Below are 20,603 nucleotides of genomic sequence, written 5' to 3'. Positions count from 1 at the left end.
TTTCTCCCTTGGCGGCGGTGGTGGTTTCGGTCCAAAATGGGCGTCAACTTCTGCTCGCACTATGGCATTGGTTTGCTCCTCGGTCCTGTCGTAAGCCCTCTTAGGAAGAGTAGTGAGGTTTGGACCATATTTATGTCGCTTGCCTCCGCCTGTACTTCCTGTACTATGACCTCGACTCGTACCGCTACGCACCATAGCTGCGGGGTGTCTCTTCTGTGATTGCTGAGGCGGCGGAGACGGCTGACGGGGCTGAGTTGGACGAGGAGGAGTGGCCTGAAGCTGTGCCGGATTTGCAGTGGCCTGAGGTTGTGCCGGACTTGGAGGAGGAGTGGACGTCTGACGCTGTGTCGGACTTGGAGGAGGAGTGGCCTGACACTTTACCGGACTTGGAGAAGGAGGAGTGGCCTCACGCGTTGGTGGACTTGGAGGAGCGGGAGTCTGCTGACTCGGTGGCGGACTTCGACGAGGAGTCGGGTGACGCGGTGTCGGTGGCCTTCGAAAGATGATGCAATCCTTTCTCCATAGGATGATACGATGTTTGGCATCTCCGAGTGTGTGCTCCTCGTCACCTCCAGGAATGTCAAGCTCTAGCCCCGAATATTGGTCCACCACCTCATCAACCACGACACGAGCATAGCCTACTGGAATCGGGTTGCAATGGAAGGTTGCATCGGGGGAATTTGTATAAGCAACGCCGTCCGCCACCTTCAAGGATATGTTCTTAATTTTAAAGTGTAGCTCGCAGTTAGTGTTCTCCGCGATATCATCCACGGGGTATCTATCCAGCATTGCGTCAAACGGGCGGAACCCATGCTGCTTCTCGGCATGGATGGGACGGTGGTATCCAATGCTGGATCATCCGCTAGCTGCTGCAGCTGCTGAGACCCCCTTTGCTGGCTAAGTGAGTCGATCTGCCCCTGCTGCCGCTGGAATTTGATTGCCAAGTCCGCGTGCGCTGATTCTAGGCCTTGAAGGCGTTCATAGTCGAGCTTCCTCTGCTCCTCCTCCATCTTCCTCTTCTTCTCCTCCGCAATCTTCTTTCTCGCACAGGTTCTGTAGTCGGCGTTCCAGTCCGAAAACCCCTCATACCACGGAATAGCGCCCATGCCTCGTGTTCTTCCCGGGTGTTTAGGATTTCCCAGGGCACGCGTAAGCTCGTCATTCTCTCTGTTGGGCTCGAACAACCCGGATCGAGCCTCTTCTATTGCAACAAGTAGCTTATCTTCGGCTCCGTCCAGACATGCCTTCTTGGAAACTTTGCCTGTCTTCGGGTCCAACTCCCCCCCATGCGCATAGAACCAAGTCCTGCACCTGGGGGGCCAGCTCAATGTTTCTGGAGTGACACTTGCATCCAACATCTCTTTCTCAGACTTATCCCACTTAGCCATTCCCACCGCATAGACACCTGGCCCCAGCTTATGGAACTTATCCTTTTTTGCGGCATTGGCCTTGTTTATTCTTGACCGTTCCTTAGATAATTATGAATCCTTGAATTTCACGAAATCATTCCAATGAGCACTTTGATTCTCTAGTGTTCCCTCGAATACTGGAGTCTTCCTTCCTCCCTTGACGTACTTGTCCCATTCACGATTCTTGTGGTTCTTGAATGCAACCGCCATCTTCCTAAGAGCAGCGTCCTTGACTTTCTGCACATCTGCTTCTGTGAAATGATCTGGTAGGGTGAAATGTTCCATGAGAGTATCCCAAAGCAGACTTTTTTGTCTATCATTGACAAAAGTAAGATCTGGACGTGGCTTTGCTGGCTTTCTCCATTCTTAAAGGGAGATCGGGAGTTGGTCCTTCACAAGAACTGCGCACTGACGAACGAACTTGTCCGTAATCTTCTTAGGCGCTAATGGTTCGCCATTAGGTTTGATTGCCTCGATATTATACTTTACGCCCTCCTTCAACTTTTTGTTCGGGCCTCATTTCATCCTGTTGCTTAAAGATTTGCTCGATCCGGATGGCTGAAAGAAGAAAGATCGATTCGTTAATATATCTTCAACTCATTTAAAACATGTGATGATCACCAGATGCCTGCTTATATAAATATATATACCTCTCCGGTGTTGTCATAATCGTAGTTCATGACTTTATCAATTCGGTCGCCGCGATCGAATATCATATCACCCTCTCCGGTGTTGTTTAGAAATTCGGAGCCGTCATAATCTTCTTCATTCTGATCATCATCTGGCCCGCGTATTATATTGAACATGGTCTGTTCTCCCTCTCTGTTGGTATTGTCCGCCATAGCTTTTATTTAACTATCCCAAAAGAAATATAAAATAATTTAGTATTCAAATTACATCGTCTCGAATAAGAGATATAATCTCGAATACATCGTCTCGAATAATAGATATAATCTCGAATACATCATCTCGAATAATAGATATAATCTCGAATACATCGTGTCGAATAATAGATATAATCCCGAATACATCGTCTCGAATAATATATAATCTCTAATACATCGTCTTGAATATTATATATCGAGTACATCACTGGCTAGGTAGCTAATAAAGATCGAATACTACAGAAGAATCTAGGACACTCGCGGTTCCTGCGGCGCGGGCGGTGGACACCCAAAGAGAAGGAACCCTCATAGGATCATAGCTGAAGTGAGATCCCTGAAGAAACTGCTAGGTATTGGAGAACCTGCCGCCCTCTAACGCAACCATGTAGCGATGGACATGCTCGTCCTCCTCCCTGACACGGCGACGTACCACCTCCGGCGGGATCGGTGAAAGAAATATGCCCTAGAGGCAATAATAAAGTTATTATTTATTTCCTTATATATCATGATAAAAGTTTATTATTCATGCTAGAATTGTATTAAACCCGAAACATAATACATGTGTGAATACATAGACAAACAGAGTGTCACTAGTATGCCTCTACTAGACTAGCTTGTCAATAAAAGATGGTTATGTTTCCTAACCATGGACAAAGAGTTGTCATTTGATTAACAGGATCACATCATTAGTTGAATGATCTGATTGACATGAACCATTCCATTAGCTTAGCACCTGATCATTTAGTATGTTGCTATTGCTTTCTTCATGACTTATACATGTTCCTATGACTATGAGATTATGCAACTCCCGTTTGCCAGAGGAACACTTTGTGTGCTACCAAACGTCACAACGTAACTGGGTGATTATAAAGGAGCTCTACAGGTGTCTCCAAAGGTACATGTTGGGTTGGCGTATTTCGAGATTAGGATTTGTCACTCCGATTGTCGGAGAGGTATCTCTGGGCCCTCTCGGTAATGCACATCACTTAAGCCTTGCAAGCATTGCAACTAATGAGTTAGTTGCGGGATGATGTATTACAGAACGAGTAAAGAGACTTGCCGGTAACGAGATTGAACTAGGTATGGGATACCGACGATCGAATCTCGGGTAAGTAACATACCGATGACAAAGGGAACAACGTATGTTGTTATGCGGTCTGACCGATAAAAGATCTTCGTAGAATATGTAGGAGCCAATATGAGCATCCAGGTTCCGCTATTGGTTATTGACCGGAGACGTGTCTCTGTCATGTCTACATTGTTCTCGAACCCGTAGGGTCCGCACACTTAAGGTTACGATGACAGTTATATTATGAGTTTATGCATTTTGATGTACCGAAGGTTGTTCGGAGTCCTGGATGTGATCACGGACATGACGAGGAGTCTCGAAATGGTCGAGACATAAATATTGATATATTGGAAGCCTATGTTTGGATATCGGAAGTGTTCCGGGTGAAATCGGGATTTTGCCGGAGTACCGGGAGGTTACCGGAACCCCCCGGGAGGTATATGGGCCTTAGTGGGCCTTAGTGGAAGAAGAGAAGAGGCAGCCAGGGCTGGGCCGCGTGCCCCTCCACCCCTAGTCCGAATAGGACAAGGAGAGAGGGGGCCGGCGCCCCCCTCCTTCTCTCTCTCTCTTTTCCCACCTCACGAATCCTATTCCAAGTAGGAAAGGGGGGGGAGTCCTACTCCCAGAGGGAGTAGGACTCCTCCTGGCGCGCCTCTCCTGGCCGGCCGGCCCCCCTCCCTTGAACCTTTATATACGGAGGCAGGGGCACCCCCTAGAGACACAAGTTGATCCACGTGATCATATTCTTAGCCGTGTGCGGTGCCCCCTTCCACCATAGTCCTCGATAATATTGTAGTGGTGCTTAGGCGAAGCCCTGCGACAGTAGTACATCAAGATCGTCACCACGTCGTCATGCTGACGGAACTCTTCCCCGACACTTTGCTGGATCGGAGTCCGGGGATCGTCATCGAGCTGAACGTGTGCTAGAACTCGGAGGTGCCGTAGTTTTGGTGCTTGATCGGTCGGGCCGTGGAGACGTACAACTACATCAACCAAACGCTTCCATTGTCGATCTACAAGGGTACGTAGATCACACTCTCCCCCTCTTGTTGCTATGCATCACCATGATCTTGCGTGTGTGTAGGAATTTTTTTGAAATTACTACGAAACCCATCAGTGGCATCCGAGCCTAGGTGTTATATGTTGATGTTACATGCACGAGTAGAACACAAGTGAGTTGTGGGCGATATAAGTCATACTGCTTACCAGCATGTCATACTTTGGTTCGGCGGTATTGTTGGACGAAGCGGTCCGTACCGACATTATGCGTACACTTACGCGAGACCGGTTCTCCCGACGTGCTTTGCACATAGGTGGCTTGCGAGTGACAGTTTCTCCAACTTTAGTTGAACCGAGTGTGGCTACGCCCGGTCCTTGCGAAGGTTAAAATAGCGCCAACTTGACAAACTATCGTTGTGGTTTTGATGCGTAGGTAAGATTGGTTCTTGCTTAAGCCCGTAGCAACCACGTAAAACATGCAACAACAAAGTAGAGGACGTCTAACTTGTTTTTGCAGGGCATGTTGTGATGTGATATGGTCAAGACATGATGCTAAATTTTATTGTATGAGATGATCATGTTTTGTAACCGAGTTATCGGCAACTGGCAAGAGCCATATGGTTGTCGCTTTATTGTATGCAATGCAATCGCGCTGTAATGCTTTACTTTTTCACTAAGCGGTAGCGATAGTCGTGGAAGCATAAGATTGGCGAAACGACAACGATGCTACGATGGAGATCAAGGTGTCGCGCCGGTGACGATGGTGATCATGACGGTGCTTCGGAGATGGAGATCACAAGCACAAGATGATGATGGCCATATCATATCACTTATATTGATTGCATGTGATGTTTATCTTTTATGCATCTTATCTTGCTTTGATTGACGGTAGCATTATAAGGTGATCTCTCACTAAATTATCAAGAAGTGTTCTCCCTGAGTATGCACCGTTGCGAAAGTTCTTCGTGCTGAGATACCACGTGATGATCGGGTGTGATAGGCTCTACGTTCAAATACAACGGGTGCAAAACAGTTGCACACGCGGAATACTCAGGTTATACTTGACGAGCCAAGCATATACAGATATGGCCTCGGAACACGGAGACCGAAAGGTCGAGCGTGGAATCATATAGTAGATATGATCAACATAGTGATGTTCACCAATGAAACTACTCCATCTCACGTGATGATCGGACATGGTTTAGTTGATTTGGATCACGTAATCACTTAGAGGATTAGAGGGATGTCTATCTAAGTGGGAGTTCTTAAGTAATATGATTAATTGAACTTAAAATTATCATGAACTTAGTACCTGATAGTATCTTGCTTGTTTATGTATGATTGTAGATAAATGGCCCGTGCTATTGTTCCGTTGAATTTTAATGCGTTCCTTGAGAAAGCAAAGTTGAAAGATGATGGTAGCAATTACACGGACTGGGTCCGTAACTTGAGGATTATCCTCATTGCTGCACAGAAGAATTACGTCCTGGAAGCACCGCTGGGTGCCAGGCCTACTGCTGGAGCAACACCAGATGTTGTGAACGTCTGGCAGAGCAAGCTGATGACTACTCGATAGTTCAGTGTGCCATGCTTTACGGCTTAGAACCGGGACTTCAATGACGTTTTGAACGTCATGGAGCATATGAGATGTTCCAGGAGTTGAAGTTAATATTTCAAGCAAATGCCCGGATTGAGAGATATGAAGTCTCCAATAAGTTCTATAGCTGCAAGATGGAGGAGAACAGTTCTGTCAGTGAGCATATACTCAAAATGTCTGGGTATAATAATCACTTGATTCAAATGGGAGTTAATCTTCCAGATGATTGCGTCATTGACAGAATTCTCCAATCACTGCCACCAAGCTACAAGAGCTTCGTGATGAACTATAATATGCAAGGGATGAATAAGACTATTCCCGAGCTCTTCGCAATGCTGAAAGCTGCGGAGGTAGAAATCAAAAAGGAGCATCAAGTGTTGATGGTCAACAAGACCACTAGTTTCAAGAAAAAGGGCAAAGGGAAGAAGAAGGGGAACTTCAAGAAGAACAACAAGCAAGTTGCTGCTCAAGAGAAGAAACCCAAGTCTGGACCTAAGCCTGAAACTGAGTGCTTCTACTGCAAGCAGACTGGTCACTGGAAGCGGAACTGCCCCAAGTATTTGGCGGATAAGAAGGATGGCAAGGTGAACAAAGGTATATGTGATATACATGTTATTGATGTGTACCTTACTAATGCTCGCAGTAGCACCTGGGTATTTGATACTGGTTCTGTTGCTAATATTTGCAACTCGAAACAGGGACTACGGATTAAGCGAAGATTGGCTAAGGACGAGGTGACGATGCGCGTGGGAAACGGTTCCAAAGTCGATGTGATCGCAGTCGGCACGCTACCTCTACATCTACCTTCGGGATTAATATTAGACCTAAATAATTGTTATTTGGTGCCAGCGTTAAGCATGAACATTATATCTGGATCTTGTTTGATGCGAGACGGTTATTCATTTAAATCAGAGAATAATGGTTGTTCTATTTATATGAGTAATATCTTTTATGGTCATGCACCCTTGAAGAGTGGTCTATTCTTATTGAATCTCGATAGTAGTAACACACATATTCATAATGTTGAAGCCAAAAGATGCAGAGTTGATAATGATAGTGCAACTTATTTGTGGCACTGCCGTTTAGGTCATATCGATATAAAGCGCATGAAGAAACTCCATACTGATGGACTTTTGGAACCACTTGATTATGAATCACTTGGTACTTGCGAACCGTGCCTCATGGGCAAGATGACTAAAACACCGTTCTCCGGTACTATGGAGAGAGCAACAGATTTGTTGGAAATCATACATACAGATGTATGTGGTCCGATGAATATTGAGGCTCGTGGCGGATATCGTTATTTTCTCACCTTCACAGATGACTTAAGCAGATATGGGTATATCCACTTAATGAAACATAAGTCTGAGACATTTGAAAAGTTCAAAGAATTTCAGAGTGAAGTTGAAAATCATCGTAACAAGAAAATAAAGTTTCTACGATCTGATCGTGGAGGAGAATATTTGAGTTACGAGTTTGGTGTACATTTGAAACAATGCGGAATAGTTTCGCAACTCACGCCACCCGGAACACCACAGCGTAATGGTGTGTCCGAACGTCGTAATCGTACTTTACTAGATATGGTGCGATCTATGATGTCTCTTACTGATTTACCGCTATCGTTTTGGGGTTATGCTTTGGAGACGGCCGCATTCACGTTAAATAGGGCACCATCAAAATCCGTTGAGACGACGCCTTATGAACTATGGTTTGGCAAGAAACCAAAGTTGTCGTTTCTGAAAGTTTGGGGCTGCGATGCTTATGTGAAAAAGCTTCAACCTGATAAGCTCGAACCCAAATCGGAGAAATGTGTCTTCATAGGATATCCAAAGGAGACTATTGGATACACCTTCTATCACAGATCCGAAGGCAAGACTTTTGTTGCTAAGTTCGGAAACTTTCTAGAGAAGGAGTTTCTCTCGAAAGAAGTGAGTGGGAGGAAAGTAGAACTTGACGAGGTAACTGTACCTGCTCCCTTATTGGAAAGTAGTGCATCACAGAAAACTGTTTCTGTGACACCTACACCAATTAGTGAGGAAGCTAATGATAATGATCATGAAACTTCAGAACAAGATACTACTGAACCTCGTAGATCAACCAGAGTAAGATCCGCACCAGAGTGGTACGGTAATCCTGTTCTGGAAGTCATGCTACTAGATCATGATGAACCTACGAACTATGAAGAAGCGATGGTGAGCCCAGATTCCGCAAAATGGCTTGAAGCCATGAAATCTGAGATGGGATCCATGTATGAGAACAAAGTGTGGACTTTGGTTGACTTGCCCAATGATCGGCAAGCAATTGAGAATAAATGGATCTTCAAGAAGAAGACTGACGCCGACGGTAATATTACTGTCTACAAAGCTCGACTTGTCGCAAAAGGGTTTCGGCAAGTTCAAGGGATTGACTACGATGAGACCTTCTCACCCGTAGCGATGCTTAAGTCTGTCCGAATCATGTTAGCAATTGCCGCATTTTATGATTATGAAATTTGGCAGATGGATGTCAAAACTGCATTCCTGAATGGATTTCTGGAAGAAGAGTTGTATATGATGCAACCGGAAGGTTTTGTCGATCCAAAGGGAGCTAACAAAGTGTGCAAGCTCCAGCGATCCATTTATGGACTGGTGCAAGCCTCTCGGAGTTGGAATAAACGCTTTGATAGTGTGATCAAAGCATTTGGTTTTATACAGACTTTTGGAGAAGCCTGTATTTACAAGAAAGTGAGTGGGAGCTCTGTAGCATTTCTGATATTATATGTGGATGACATATTACTGATCGGAAATGATATAGAATTTCTGGATAGCATAAAGGGATACTTGAATAAGAGTTTTTCAATGAAAGACCTCGGTGAAGCTGCTTACATATTAGGCATAAAGATCTATAGAGATAGATCAAGACGTTTAATTGGACTTTCACAAAGCACATACCTTGACAAGATTTTGAAGAAGTTCAAAATGGATCAAGCAAAGAAAGGGTTCTTGCCTGTGTTACAAGGTGTGAAGTTGAGTCAGACTCAATGCCCGACCACTGCAGAAGATAGAGAGAAAATGAAAGATGTTCCCTATGCTTCAGCCATAGGCTCTATCATGTATGCAATGTTGTGTACCAGACCTGATGTGTGCCTTGCTATAAGTCTAGCAGGGAGGTACCAAAGTAATCCAGGAGTGGATCACTGGACAGCGGTCAAGAACATCCTGAAGTACCTGAAAAGGACTAAGGATATGTTTCTCGTATATGGAGGTGACAAAGAGCTCATCGTAAACGGTTACGTTGATGCAAGCTTTGACACTGATCCGGACGATTCTAAATCGCAAACCGGATACGTGTTTACATTAAACGGTGGAGCTGTCAGTTGGTGCAGTTCTAAACAAAGCGTCGTGGCGGGATCTACGTGTGAAGCGGAATACATAGCTGCTTCGGAAGCAGCAAATGAAGGAGTCTGGATGAAGGAGTTCATATCCGATCTAGGTGTCGTACCTAGTGCATCGGGTCCAATGAAAATCTTTTGTGACAATACTGGTGCAATTGCCTTGGCGAAGGAATCCAGATTTCACAAGAGAACCAAGCACATCAAGAGACGCTTCAATTCCATCCGGGATCTAGTCCAGGTGGGAGACATAGAGATTTGCAAGATACATACGGATCTGAATGTTGCAGACCCGTTGACTAAGCCTCTTCCACGAGCAAAACATGATCAGCACCAAGGCTCCATGGGTGTTAGAATCATTACTGTGTAATCTAGATTACTGACTCTAGTGCAAGTGGGAGACTGAAGGAAATATGCCCTAGAGGCAATAATAAAGTTATTATTTATTTCCTTATATATCATGATAAAATTTTATTATTCATGCTAGAATTGTATTAAACCGGAAACATAATACATGTGTGAATACATAGACAAACAGAGTGTCACTAGTATGCCTCTACTAGACTAGCTTGTCAATCAAAGATGGTTATGTTTCCTAACCATGGACAAAGAGCTGTCATTTGATTAATAGGATCACATCATTAGTTGAATGATCTGATTGACATGACCCATTCCATTAGCTTAGCACCCGATCGTTTAGTATGTTGCTATTGCTTTCTTCATGACTTATACATGTTCCTATGACTATGAGATTATGCAACTCCCATTTGCTAGTGGAACACTTTGTGTGCTACCAAACGTCACAACCGAACTGGGTGATTATAAAGGAGCTCTACAGGTGTCTCCAAAGGTACATGTTGGGTTGGCGTATTTCGAGATTAGGATTTGTCACTCCGATTGTCGGAGAGGTATCTCTGGGCCCTCTCAGTAATGCACATCACTTAAGCCTTGCGAGCATTGCAACTAATGAGTTAGTTGCGGGATGATGTATTACAGAACAAGTAAAGAGACTTGCCGGTAACGAGATTGAACTAGGTATGGGATACCGACGATCGAATCTCGGGCAAGTAACATACCAATGACAAAGGGAACAACGTATGTTGTTATGTGGTCTGACCGATAAAAGATCTTCGTAGAATATGTAGGAGCCAATATGAGCATCTAGGTTCCGCTATTGGTTATTGACCGGAGACGTGTGTCGGTCATGTCTACATTGTTCTCGAACCCGTAGGGTCCGCACGCTTAAGGTTACGATGACAATTATATTATGAGTTTATGCATTTTGATGTACCGAAGGTTGTTCGGAGTCTCGGATGTGATCACGGACATGACGAGGAGTCTTGAAATGGTCGAGACATAAAGATTGATATATTGGAAGCCTATGTTTGGATACCGGAAGTGTTCCGGGTGAAATCGGGATTTTACCGGAGTACCGGGAGGTTACCGGAACCCCCCGGGAGGTATATGGGCCTTAGTGGGCCTTAGTGGAAGAAGAGAAGAGGCAGCCAGGGCTGGGCCGCGCGCCCCTCCACCCCTAGTCCTAATAGGACAAGGAGAGAGGGGGCCGGCGCCCCCCTCCTTCTCTCTCTCTCTTTTCCCACCTCACGAATCCTATTCCAACTAGGAAAGGGGGGAGTCCTACTCCCGAGTAGGACTCCTCCTGGCGCGCCTCTCCTAGCCGGCCGGCCCCCCTCCCTTGAACCTTTATATACGGAGGCAGGGGCACCCCCTAGAGACACAAGTTGATCCACGTGATCATATTCTTAGCCGTGTGCGGTGCCCCCTTCCACCATAGTCCTCGATAATATTGTAGTGGTGCTTAGGCGAATCCCTACGGCATTAGTACATCAAGATCGTCACCACGCCGTCGTGCTGACGGAACTCTTCCCCGACACTTTGCTGGATCGGAGTCCGGGGATCGTCATCGAGCTGAACGTGTGCTAGAACTCGGAGGTGCCGTAGTTTCGGTGCTTGATCGGTCGGGCCGTGGAGACGTACGACTACATCAACCAAACGCTTCCGTTGTCGATCTACAAGGGTACGTAGATCACACTCTCCCCCTCTCGTTGCTATGCATCACCATGATCTTGCGTGTGCGCAGAATTTTTTTTGAAATTACTACGAAACCCATCAACCGGCTCCCTCCGCACCGAAACTGGTCCATGCGAACGCCACCAAATGAGATCAGGGTCGACGACGGGACCCGGTGTCGGGTTCCTCATCAAGCGGCGCGCCCCTCCAGGCAGCACCTCCCAGTGCCAGCCCGGCGGAGCCCAGTCCCGGACATGGGTCAGTCGGACGTCGTCGCGGACGGGTCGACGGCGAGGATGCGGGCCGGGCATCATCGAGAACAAATACTAGCTATATGCCCGCAAAAAGTAACATTTTTTTAATGATTGGATTTTGATAACTAAAATTTCTAACATTTTTATATAACTAACATTTCTATAACATTTCTAATATTTCTAGAACTAAAAAAAAAGAAAAATTTCTAACTTTTTTCTAACTATTTCTATAACTAAAAAACAGAAACATTTCTAACAATTCTAACTTTTTTATAACTATTTCTATAACTAAAAAACAGAAAAATTTCTAACAATTCTAACATTTCTAACTATTCTAACAATTCTAACATTTCTAACTATTTCTAAAAAACAGAAAAATTTCTAACAATTTCGAAAAACAGAAAAATTTCTAACAATTCCAACTTTTTTATAACTATTTCTATAACTAAAAAACAGAAAATTTTCTAACAATTCTAACATTTCTAACTATTCTAACAATTCTAACATTTCTAACTATTCTAACAATTCTAACATTTCTAACTATTTCTGAAAAACAGAAAAATTTCTAACAATTTCTAAAAAACAGAAAAATTTCTAACTATTTGTATAACTAAAAAACAAAAAATGTATGTGTGTGTGCGCTCACCGGCGAGGCGAGAGGCGACGGGGGGCGGCGACGGGGACGGCGACGGGCGCGGCGACGACGGGGATGACGACGACGGGGACAGGGACGGGGCAGCGATGACGGGGATGGGGACGTACGGGCCGGGGTGGCGACGATGACGGGGACGCACGGGGCGGCGACGATGGGGACGGGGACGACGCGGGACGGGCCGGCGGTGACGACGGGGACGGGGACGACGGGGCGGCGACGACGGGGACGGGGCGGCGACGGGGGCGGCGACGAGGGATGGAGACGTACGGGGGGTGCGGCGGGCGACGATGCAGAGGAGAAGAAGCAGATGAGAAACTGAAATTTTCGTAAGTGTTGTTTATATAGGAGGGGCCTTTAGTACCGGTTGGAGCCACCAACCGGTACTAAAGGCCTGTTTTGGCTAGGCCAAGCAGCGGGAAGCGACCCCCTTTAGTACCGGGTGGTGGCTCCAACCGGTACTAAATGCCCCCCCTTTAGTACCGGTTGGTGCCACGACCCGGTACTAAAGGGGGTGCGCTGGCGCAGGTGCGGTGCGGCAAGTTTAGTCCCACCTCGCTAGCCGAGGGGCGACCGCACTGGTTTATAAACCCCCGTGCGGTAGCTCTCTCGAGCTCCTCTCCAAAGCAGGCCTACTGGGCCTACATGTTCTGTGCTACCCTGTTGGCCTACTGGGCCTTTGCGGGCCTGCATCCTGGCCCAACAACAGGTTGGGTTTCTAGTCGTATGCCGGCCGCTTTGGTCTAGTAGGTGGGCTTTTTTTTATTTTTTTTGCTTTATTTATTTTTGAGTTGTTTTTTTGTGTATTTAGAGTTTCTTTGTGAATATTTTTGCTTTAGGTACAAAAAATTACAAACTTTCTGTTAGTGCCCGTAGTTTTTAAATTTGAATAGTTTAAATTTTGAATTATTTGAAATTAGTGTGAATCACTAGTTTGTGAATAACTTAACTTTAAAAATCAGTAAAGGCATGAAAGAATTTGTTTGCACATAAAATTTCTTCGCGTTTCAAATGCCAAAACACATAATTAACTACCCTAACTATTACAGAGATTCCCTTCTGGGTGTGAAACACAGAAGAAAGTGATGATAGTGAAGCCGATCACATCCCAGATCTTGGGGTGTGAAACTTTTTCTTCGCGTGTGTCCCTTTGCGTCGTAACCATGAAAAATCTTCATCATTTAACGGGATGCTCGGGTCAATATTCACTGTGAATGGAGCAATTTCATCAAACTTTTCATAATCTTCTGACTTGTCTGTCTTGTCATCCACTCCCACGATGTTTCTCTTCCCAGAAAGAACTATGTGCCGCTTTGGCTCATCGTACGATGCATTCGTTTCCTTAACTTTTCTTTTTCTTGGCTTGGTAGACATGTCCTTCACATAGAAAACCTGTGCCACATCATTGGCTAGGACGAATGGTTTGTCTGCATACGCAAGATTGTTGAGATCCACTGTTGTCATTCCGTACTGCGGGTCTTCTGTTACCCCGCCTCGTGTCATATTGACCTATTTGCACCGAAACAAAGGGACCTTCAAACCACGTCGATAGTCAAGTTCCCATATGTCCTGTATATAACCATAATATGTTTCCTTTCCCGTCTTGGTTTCTGCATCAAAGCGGACACCACTGTTTTGGTTGGTGCTCTTCTTATCTTGGGCGATCGTGTAAAATGTATTACCATTTATCTCGTACCCTTTGAAAGTCATTATATTCGAAGATGGTAACTGGGACAGCAAGTACAGGTCATCTTCAATAGAGGTGTCATGCATGGTATGTGTCTGCAACCAGCTGGCGAAACTCCTGGTTTGTTCACGTGTAATCCAGTCACCAGACCGCTCCGGGTGTTTGGAGCGTAGCAAATTCTTGTGTTCATCCATATACGGAGCCACCAAGGCGGAATTCTGTAGAACTGTGTAGTGTGCTTCAGTGAGAGAATGTCCGTCCATACATATTATTTGTTCCCCTCCTAGCGTGCCTTTTCCATCCAGTCTGCCCTTATGCCGCGATTCAGGAACACCAATCGGCTTAAGGTCAGGAATAAAGTCAATACAAAACTCAATGACCTCCTCATTTTGACGGCCCTTGGAGATGCTTCCTTCTGGCCTAGCACGGTTATGAACATATTTCTTTAAGACTCCCATGAACCTCTCGAAGGGGAAAATATTGTGTAGAAATACAGGACCCAAAACGTTAATCTCTTCGCATAGGTGAACTAGGACGTGCGTCATGATGTTGAAGAAGGATGGTGGGAAACACCAACTCGAAACTGACAAGACATTGCACCAAATCATTCTCTAACCTTGGTATGATTTCTGGATCGATTACCTTCTGAGAGATTGCATTGAGAAATGCACATAGCTTCACGATGGCTAATCGAACGTTTTTTGGTAGAAGCCCCATCAATGCAACCGGAAGCAGTTGCGTCATAATCACGTGGCAGTCATGAGACTTTAGGTTCTGGAATTTTTTCTCTGCCATGTTTATTATTCCCTTTATATTCGACGAGAAGCCAGACGGTACCTTAATACTGAGCAGGCATTCAAAGAAGATTTCCTTCTCTTCTTTGGTAAGAGCGTAGCTTGCATGACCCTGATGTATGCCGTCTTTTCCGTGCATACGTTGCTGGTCCTCTCGTGCCTCAGGTGTATCTTTTGTCTTCCCATACACGCACAAGAAGCCAAGCAGGGTCACACAAAGATTCTTCGTCACGTGCATCACGTCGATTGCGGAGCGGACCTCTAGGTCTTTCCAATAGGGCAGGTCCCAAAATATAGATTTCTTCTTCCACATGGGTGCGCGTCCGTCAGCGTCATTCGGAACAGGTTGTCCACCAGGACCCTTTCCAAAGACCACCTTCAAATCCTTGACCATATCATGTACATCAGCACCAGTACGGTGGCGAGGCTTCGTCCGGTGATCCGCCTCACCTTTGAAATGCTTGCCTTTCTTTCTTATGGGATGCCTGCTCGGAAGAAATCGACGATGTCCCAGGTACACATTCTTCTTACAATTAGCCAAATATATACTGTCGGTATCGTCCAAACAGTGCGTGCATGCGCGGTATCCCTTGTTTGTCTGTCCTGAAAGGTTACTGAGAGCAGGCCAATCATTGATGGTCACGAACAGCAACGCCTTTAGGTCAAATTCTTCCCCCATGTGCTCATCCCACGCACGTACACCTGTTCCATTCCACAGTTGTAAGAGTTCTTCAACTAATGGCCTTAGGTACACATCAATGTCGTTGCCGGGTTGCTTAGGGCCTTGGATGAGCACTGGCATCATAATGAACTTCCGCTTCATGCACAACCAAGGAGGAAGGTTATACAAACATAGAGTCACAGGCCAGGTGCTATGGTTGCTGCTCTGCTCCCCAAAAGGATTAATGCCATCTGCGCTTAGACCAAACCATACGCTCCTTGCGTCATCTGCAAACTCCTTCCCGTACTTTCTTTCGATTTTTCTCCACTGCGACCCGTCAGCGGGTACTCTCAACTTTCCGTCTTTCTTACGGTCTTCTCTGTGCCATCGCATCGCCTTGGCATGCTCTTTGTTTTGGAACAAACGTTTCAACCGTGGTATTATAGGAGCATACCACATCACCTTGGCAGGAATCTTCTTCCTGGGGCGCTCGCCCTCGACATCACCAGGGTCATCGCGGCTGATCTTATAGCGCAATGCACCACATACCGGGCAAGCGTTCAAATCCTCGTACTCACCGCGGTAGAGGATGCAATCATTAGGGCATGCATGTATCTTCTGCACCTCTAACCCTAGAGGGCAGACATCCTTCTTTGCTTCGTACGTACTCTCGGGCAATTCGTTGTCCTTTGGAAGCATATCCTTTATCATTACCAGCAACTTTCCAAATCCCTTGTCAGATACACCATTCTCTGCCTTCCATTGCAGCAATTCCAGTGTGGTGCCCAGCTTTTTCTTGTCACCTACGCAATTCGGGTACAACAATTTTTTGTGATCCTCTAACATGCGCTGCAACTTCTTCTTCTCCAAATCACTTGCGCAGTTTCTCTTTGCATCGGCAATGGCCCGACCTAGATCATCAACGGGCTCATCTGATGCCTCTTCTTCAGCTTCTTCCCGCATTGCCGGCTCAGCTTCTTCCCGCATTACCGGCTCAGCTTCTTCCCCCATTGTTGTATCATCGTATTCAGGGAACCCATGGCCAGGATAGCTGTCGTCGTCCTCTTCTTCTTCATTGTCTTCCATCATAACCCCTCTTTCTCCGTGCTTGGTCCAAACATTATAGTGGGGCATGAAACCGGACTTAAACAGGTGGACGTGAATGGTTCTTGACGTAGAGTAATTGTGACCATTCTTACAGCGAGCACATGGACAAGGCATAAAACCATCCGCCCGCTTGTTTGCCTCAGCCGCAAGCAGAAAAGTATGCACGCCCTCAACGAACTGGGGAGAGCATCGGTCATCGTACATCCATTGCCGGCTCATCTTCATTACACAACACCGAATAGACCAAATTAATACAAGTTCATACATAAAGTTCATACAACACTTAAATGCAACAAACAAATAACTCTCTAGCTAAAGCATTTAAATGCAACAACAAATACGATCAAGATCGCAACTAAGGTAACAATGGATCCAACAGCATAATGATACCAAGCCTCACTATCGATGGCATATTTTCTAATCTTTCTAATCTTCAAGCGCATTTTCTCCATCTTGATCTTGTGATCATCGACGACATCGGCAACATGCAACTCCAATTCCATCTTCTCCCCCTCAATTCTTTTCAATTTTTCTTTCAAGTACTCGTTTTCTCTTTCAACTAAATTTAACCTCTCGACAATAGGATCGGTTGGAATTTCCGGTTCACATACCTCCTAGAAAAAATTTCTATGTCAACTTGATGGGCATAATTTGTCATAAACACGAAATGCAACTAGTTTTAAAAGAGAATATATATACCACATCCGAATCATAACAAGGACGAGGGCCGACGGGGACGGATATCAAAACCATGGCACTATATGTATAACAAACAACGTACGGGGTAAGATAATTATACGAGTAACTATATATCCAAATCACACAGACATCAATTTTTATATAAAATTTCATGAACAAGAGGCTCACCACAAGGTGGTGCCGGCGACGGGACGGTGCGGGCGATCGACGGTGGTTACGACAGAGATTTAGAAGGCACTAAGTAAACCACACCTACATATGCAAACTAAGTGTTATTTTTGACCTCAAATTGCATATAAATCAAATGCTAGCACATATATATCCTCCCAAATTACTAAACTCACAAAATAATCACTATATAAAGCATTGCAAGAGCTAATCTAGCAATGAGAGATGAAAGGACAAAGTTGCTAACTTTTGTGATCATTTGAATGGATGGGGGCCTTCAAATCTTGACAAATTTTGGGCAATATGTGTGATGAGCTCGAGAGGAAGAGGGGAAGAACAGAGAGGAGAGGGGAAAGGGGAAGAACAGAGCGAGTTCGGGTGGACGAAGGGTTTATGTAGGACGACCTTTAGTACCGGTTCGTGCCAAGAACCGGTACTAAAGGGGCTGGAGGGGGCCCAGTCTGACAACATCCTGCCACCACTCTCATTAGTACCGGTTCGTGGCACGAACCGGTGCTAAAGGTTCGCCACGAACCGGTACTAATGAAAGCGGCCCGGCTAGCCGTTGGAACCGGCACTAATGTGCTTCACGTTTGACCATTTTTCTACTAGTGTGCATGCATGTAATTTATGATAAACATATATAGGTTAGCACCACCTAGCTAGTGAAGGTGCATTACTGTATTGGCATAGGCCGGCCTAATCTCAGCAAACCTCTAATGGTCAGTGGAAGGCAAAAGAGTTCGGACTCTTGGTTAGGATAATGAGCTTCTTAACCCTACATGATGCAGAGGCCAGGGCAGGGTCGCAGAAGTTCTGTTGCTCTGTTCCAATCTTTCCTGCAGGTGCCACATAGTTTAGAGCAGCCGGTGCAGTTTAGGGTACATGTTGGGGCTTCCTTTCCAAAACATATTTAAGTGGCATAGATAGATTGGTATATTAGCCCACTGCTAGATTGTTTTTCTCATATGATTGGACATACATGCCTGCTGATGCCCACGAATATAAATTTGCATACACTTGTGCATATATTTTCCCTGATAATTTATCAAAGTTGTCTCTGATCCCAAGGAAAAAGTTCTAAACTAATTTCCCATCACTTATTGTCTCCTGAGGAAAAGAAAGGACCGGAAAATAACACAAACGACAGCTCCACTTCTGGCCAGGTGATGCATGAAATGCTTGTATATGTATTATCCCCGGGTTTATCAACTGGAGTGTGCTGGCGAGTCGCGCTGCAACGCATCCCAACTAATCACAAAATAAATCATCGCACGGGCAGGCAGTCACGATAACAACTAAACTAGAAACACGAGAGAAAGTTGTGTATAATTGCACACCGGGTGACCTAGCCCCATTGTGGTTTGTCCTTCTCTTGGGATTGGCAGAGTGGTGTATAGTATTAGTGTACCTACAGAAAAGAGAGAAAATGGGGGGGCAGAACTTAGCGGGCCGGAGAGGCGAGCGCGCCATCGGAAGCTCAAAATAATGGAGGCGGTTGGCCACCGGGGAGACACGCCGGAATTGTTTATTCCGCTGGCCCTAATCCCCAACCATGCACCTCCTCCTCCGCTCCTCTCCTTATAAGCAATGGCGCTCGGCCGGCCATTGCACTCCAACCATCCTCAGCAGCAGCAGCAGCCAGCGATCGCCACCACAGCACCGGAGAGAGACAGCACGATCGGGTCACCGAGCGATCCAGCGATCATCACCGGCCGGTTGATGAGCATGACGGGACTGGGGTCGCCGTGCGGGGCGTGCAAGTTTCTGCGGCGCAAGTGCGCGCGGGGGTGCGTCTTCGCGCCCTACTTCTGCCACGAGCAGGGCGCGGCCCACTTCGCCGCCATCCACAAGGTGTTCGGCGCCAGCAACGTCTCCAAGCTCCTGGCGCACCTGCCCATCGCCGACCGCGCCGAGGCCGCCGTCACCGTCTCCTACGAGGCGCAGGCCCGGCTGCGCGACCCGGTCTACGGCTGCGTCGCACACATCTTCGCGCTCCAGCAGCAGGTCATGACCCTGCAGGCGCAGCTCGCCTCGCTCAAGGCGCACGCCGCGCCGGCGCCGCAAGGGATGCAGCACCAGGACGACGTCAAGGGCTACGTGGGAGGCGGCGCGGCGGATCAGTACGGGCATGGTGGCGCCTACCAGTGGCACAACGGTCTCGGTGTGGGCGCGGCGGCCGCGCAGCAGCAGTGCGCGTACGGCGGCAATGGCGGCGCCGCGGCCGGGCACGACTCCATCACCGCGCTGCTGGCCGGGTCGGCGGCCTCGGACTACATGATGTACCACGCGCTGGAGCAGTCGGCGTCGGACGACGACGGGCATGCCGCGGCGGCGGGCTTCGAGACGGCGGATCAGTCGTCATTCGGCACGGAGGAGAGCGGGTGGAGGTCGTCGTCGCGGTACCAAGACTGCGAGGACCTGCAGAGCGTGGCGTATGCCTACCTTAAGCGCTCGTAAGAACCACTACAACTAGCTAGCGCAGAATTAATATATCACCACAAGATATACTCCTCGATCGATGATTTCCTGAATCCTGATCATGTTTTGGACTTGAGAGTTTGAGTTGGGTAATATATGTGCAATTTTTAAAGTCTGCGTCGATCGATCGATCAATCATGCTCAGGTTCTAGCTAGTCCTAGCCAGCTAGTAATAATCCTAGTAGAGGGGTTGTGAGAGTTCACTGCTGGATCTATACATGATCACCGCAGAAACCTAGTTGACTAGACAGCAAAAATGCTTCTTGGTATGATCGTTATGCTATATATTTCTGGTTTGGAAATAAGTTATCTTGTCCGAGTTCTGTTCTGTATAGTTGTAACTGCAGTAGTATTTCTGTATATGATTCGACTTGTCATGCCAGAAATATGTATGTATTGCCAAGAGAGATGATCAAGCGAACAAGCTAGAAGGCAGTGATGGACAGCTGATATAGTGATAGACAAGCTGATTCAATGGCCGCACATGTAGAAAGTCCAGTTATACAACTGTTTTCATCGACTAGCTAGCTCCTCCAACTCTTTTACGGGACCTATCTTATCTTGTACTGCCTTTCTAAAGATTCCTATATGGATCTGATATTGAAGTAGTACGTGTTGGTATAATCTAGTATCTATTTGACTCGCAAGAGTAGTATATATAGCTAGCTTTTTACATGCGATGATGCTGCAGTATACAATCCTTAATCATGATCCGCTTAATCGTTCGGTGTAATTATGCTT

General features: G+C 46.3%; 1 protein-coding gene across 1 annotated transcript; it reads left to right on the top strand.

The window, feature by feature from the left end:
• Positions 1 to 18,895: 18,895 nt before the first annotated feature.
• Positions 18,896 to 20,400, top strand: LOC123083148 (LOB domain-containing protein CRL1). The gene has a single exon (XM_044505271.1). It carries the CDS (start codon positions 18,972 to 18,974, stop codon positions 19,839 to 19,841), a length of 870 nt encoding a protein of 289 aa, XP_044361206.1. The 5' UTR covers positions 18,896 to 18,971; the 3' UTR covers positions 19,842 to 20,400.
• The last annotated feature ends 203 nt before the right edge of the window (positions 20,401 to 20,603 follow it).

Source organism: Triticum aestivum, chromosome 4A, assembly GCF_018294505.1.
Source record: "Triticum aestivum cultivar Chinese Spring chromosome 4A, IWGSC CS RefSeq v2.1, whole genome shotgun sequence".
Lineage (NCBI taxonomy): Eukaryota > Viridiplantae > Streptophyta > Magnoliopsida > Poales > Poaceae > Triticum > Triticum aestivum.
This window is presented reverse-complemented; position numbering and strand designations above follow the sequence as displayed.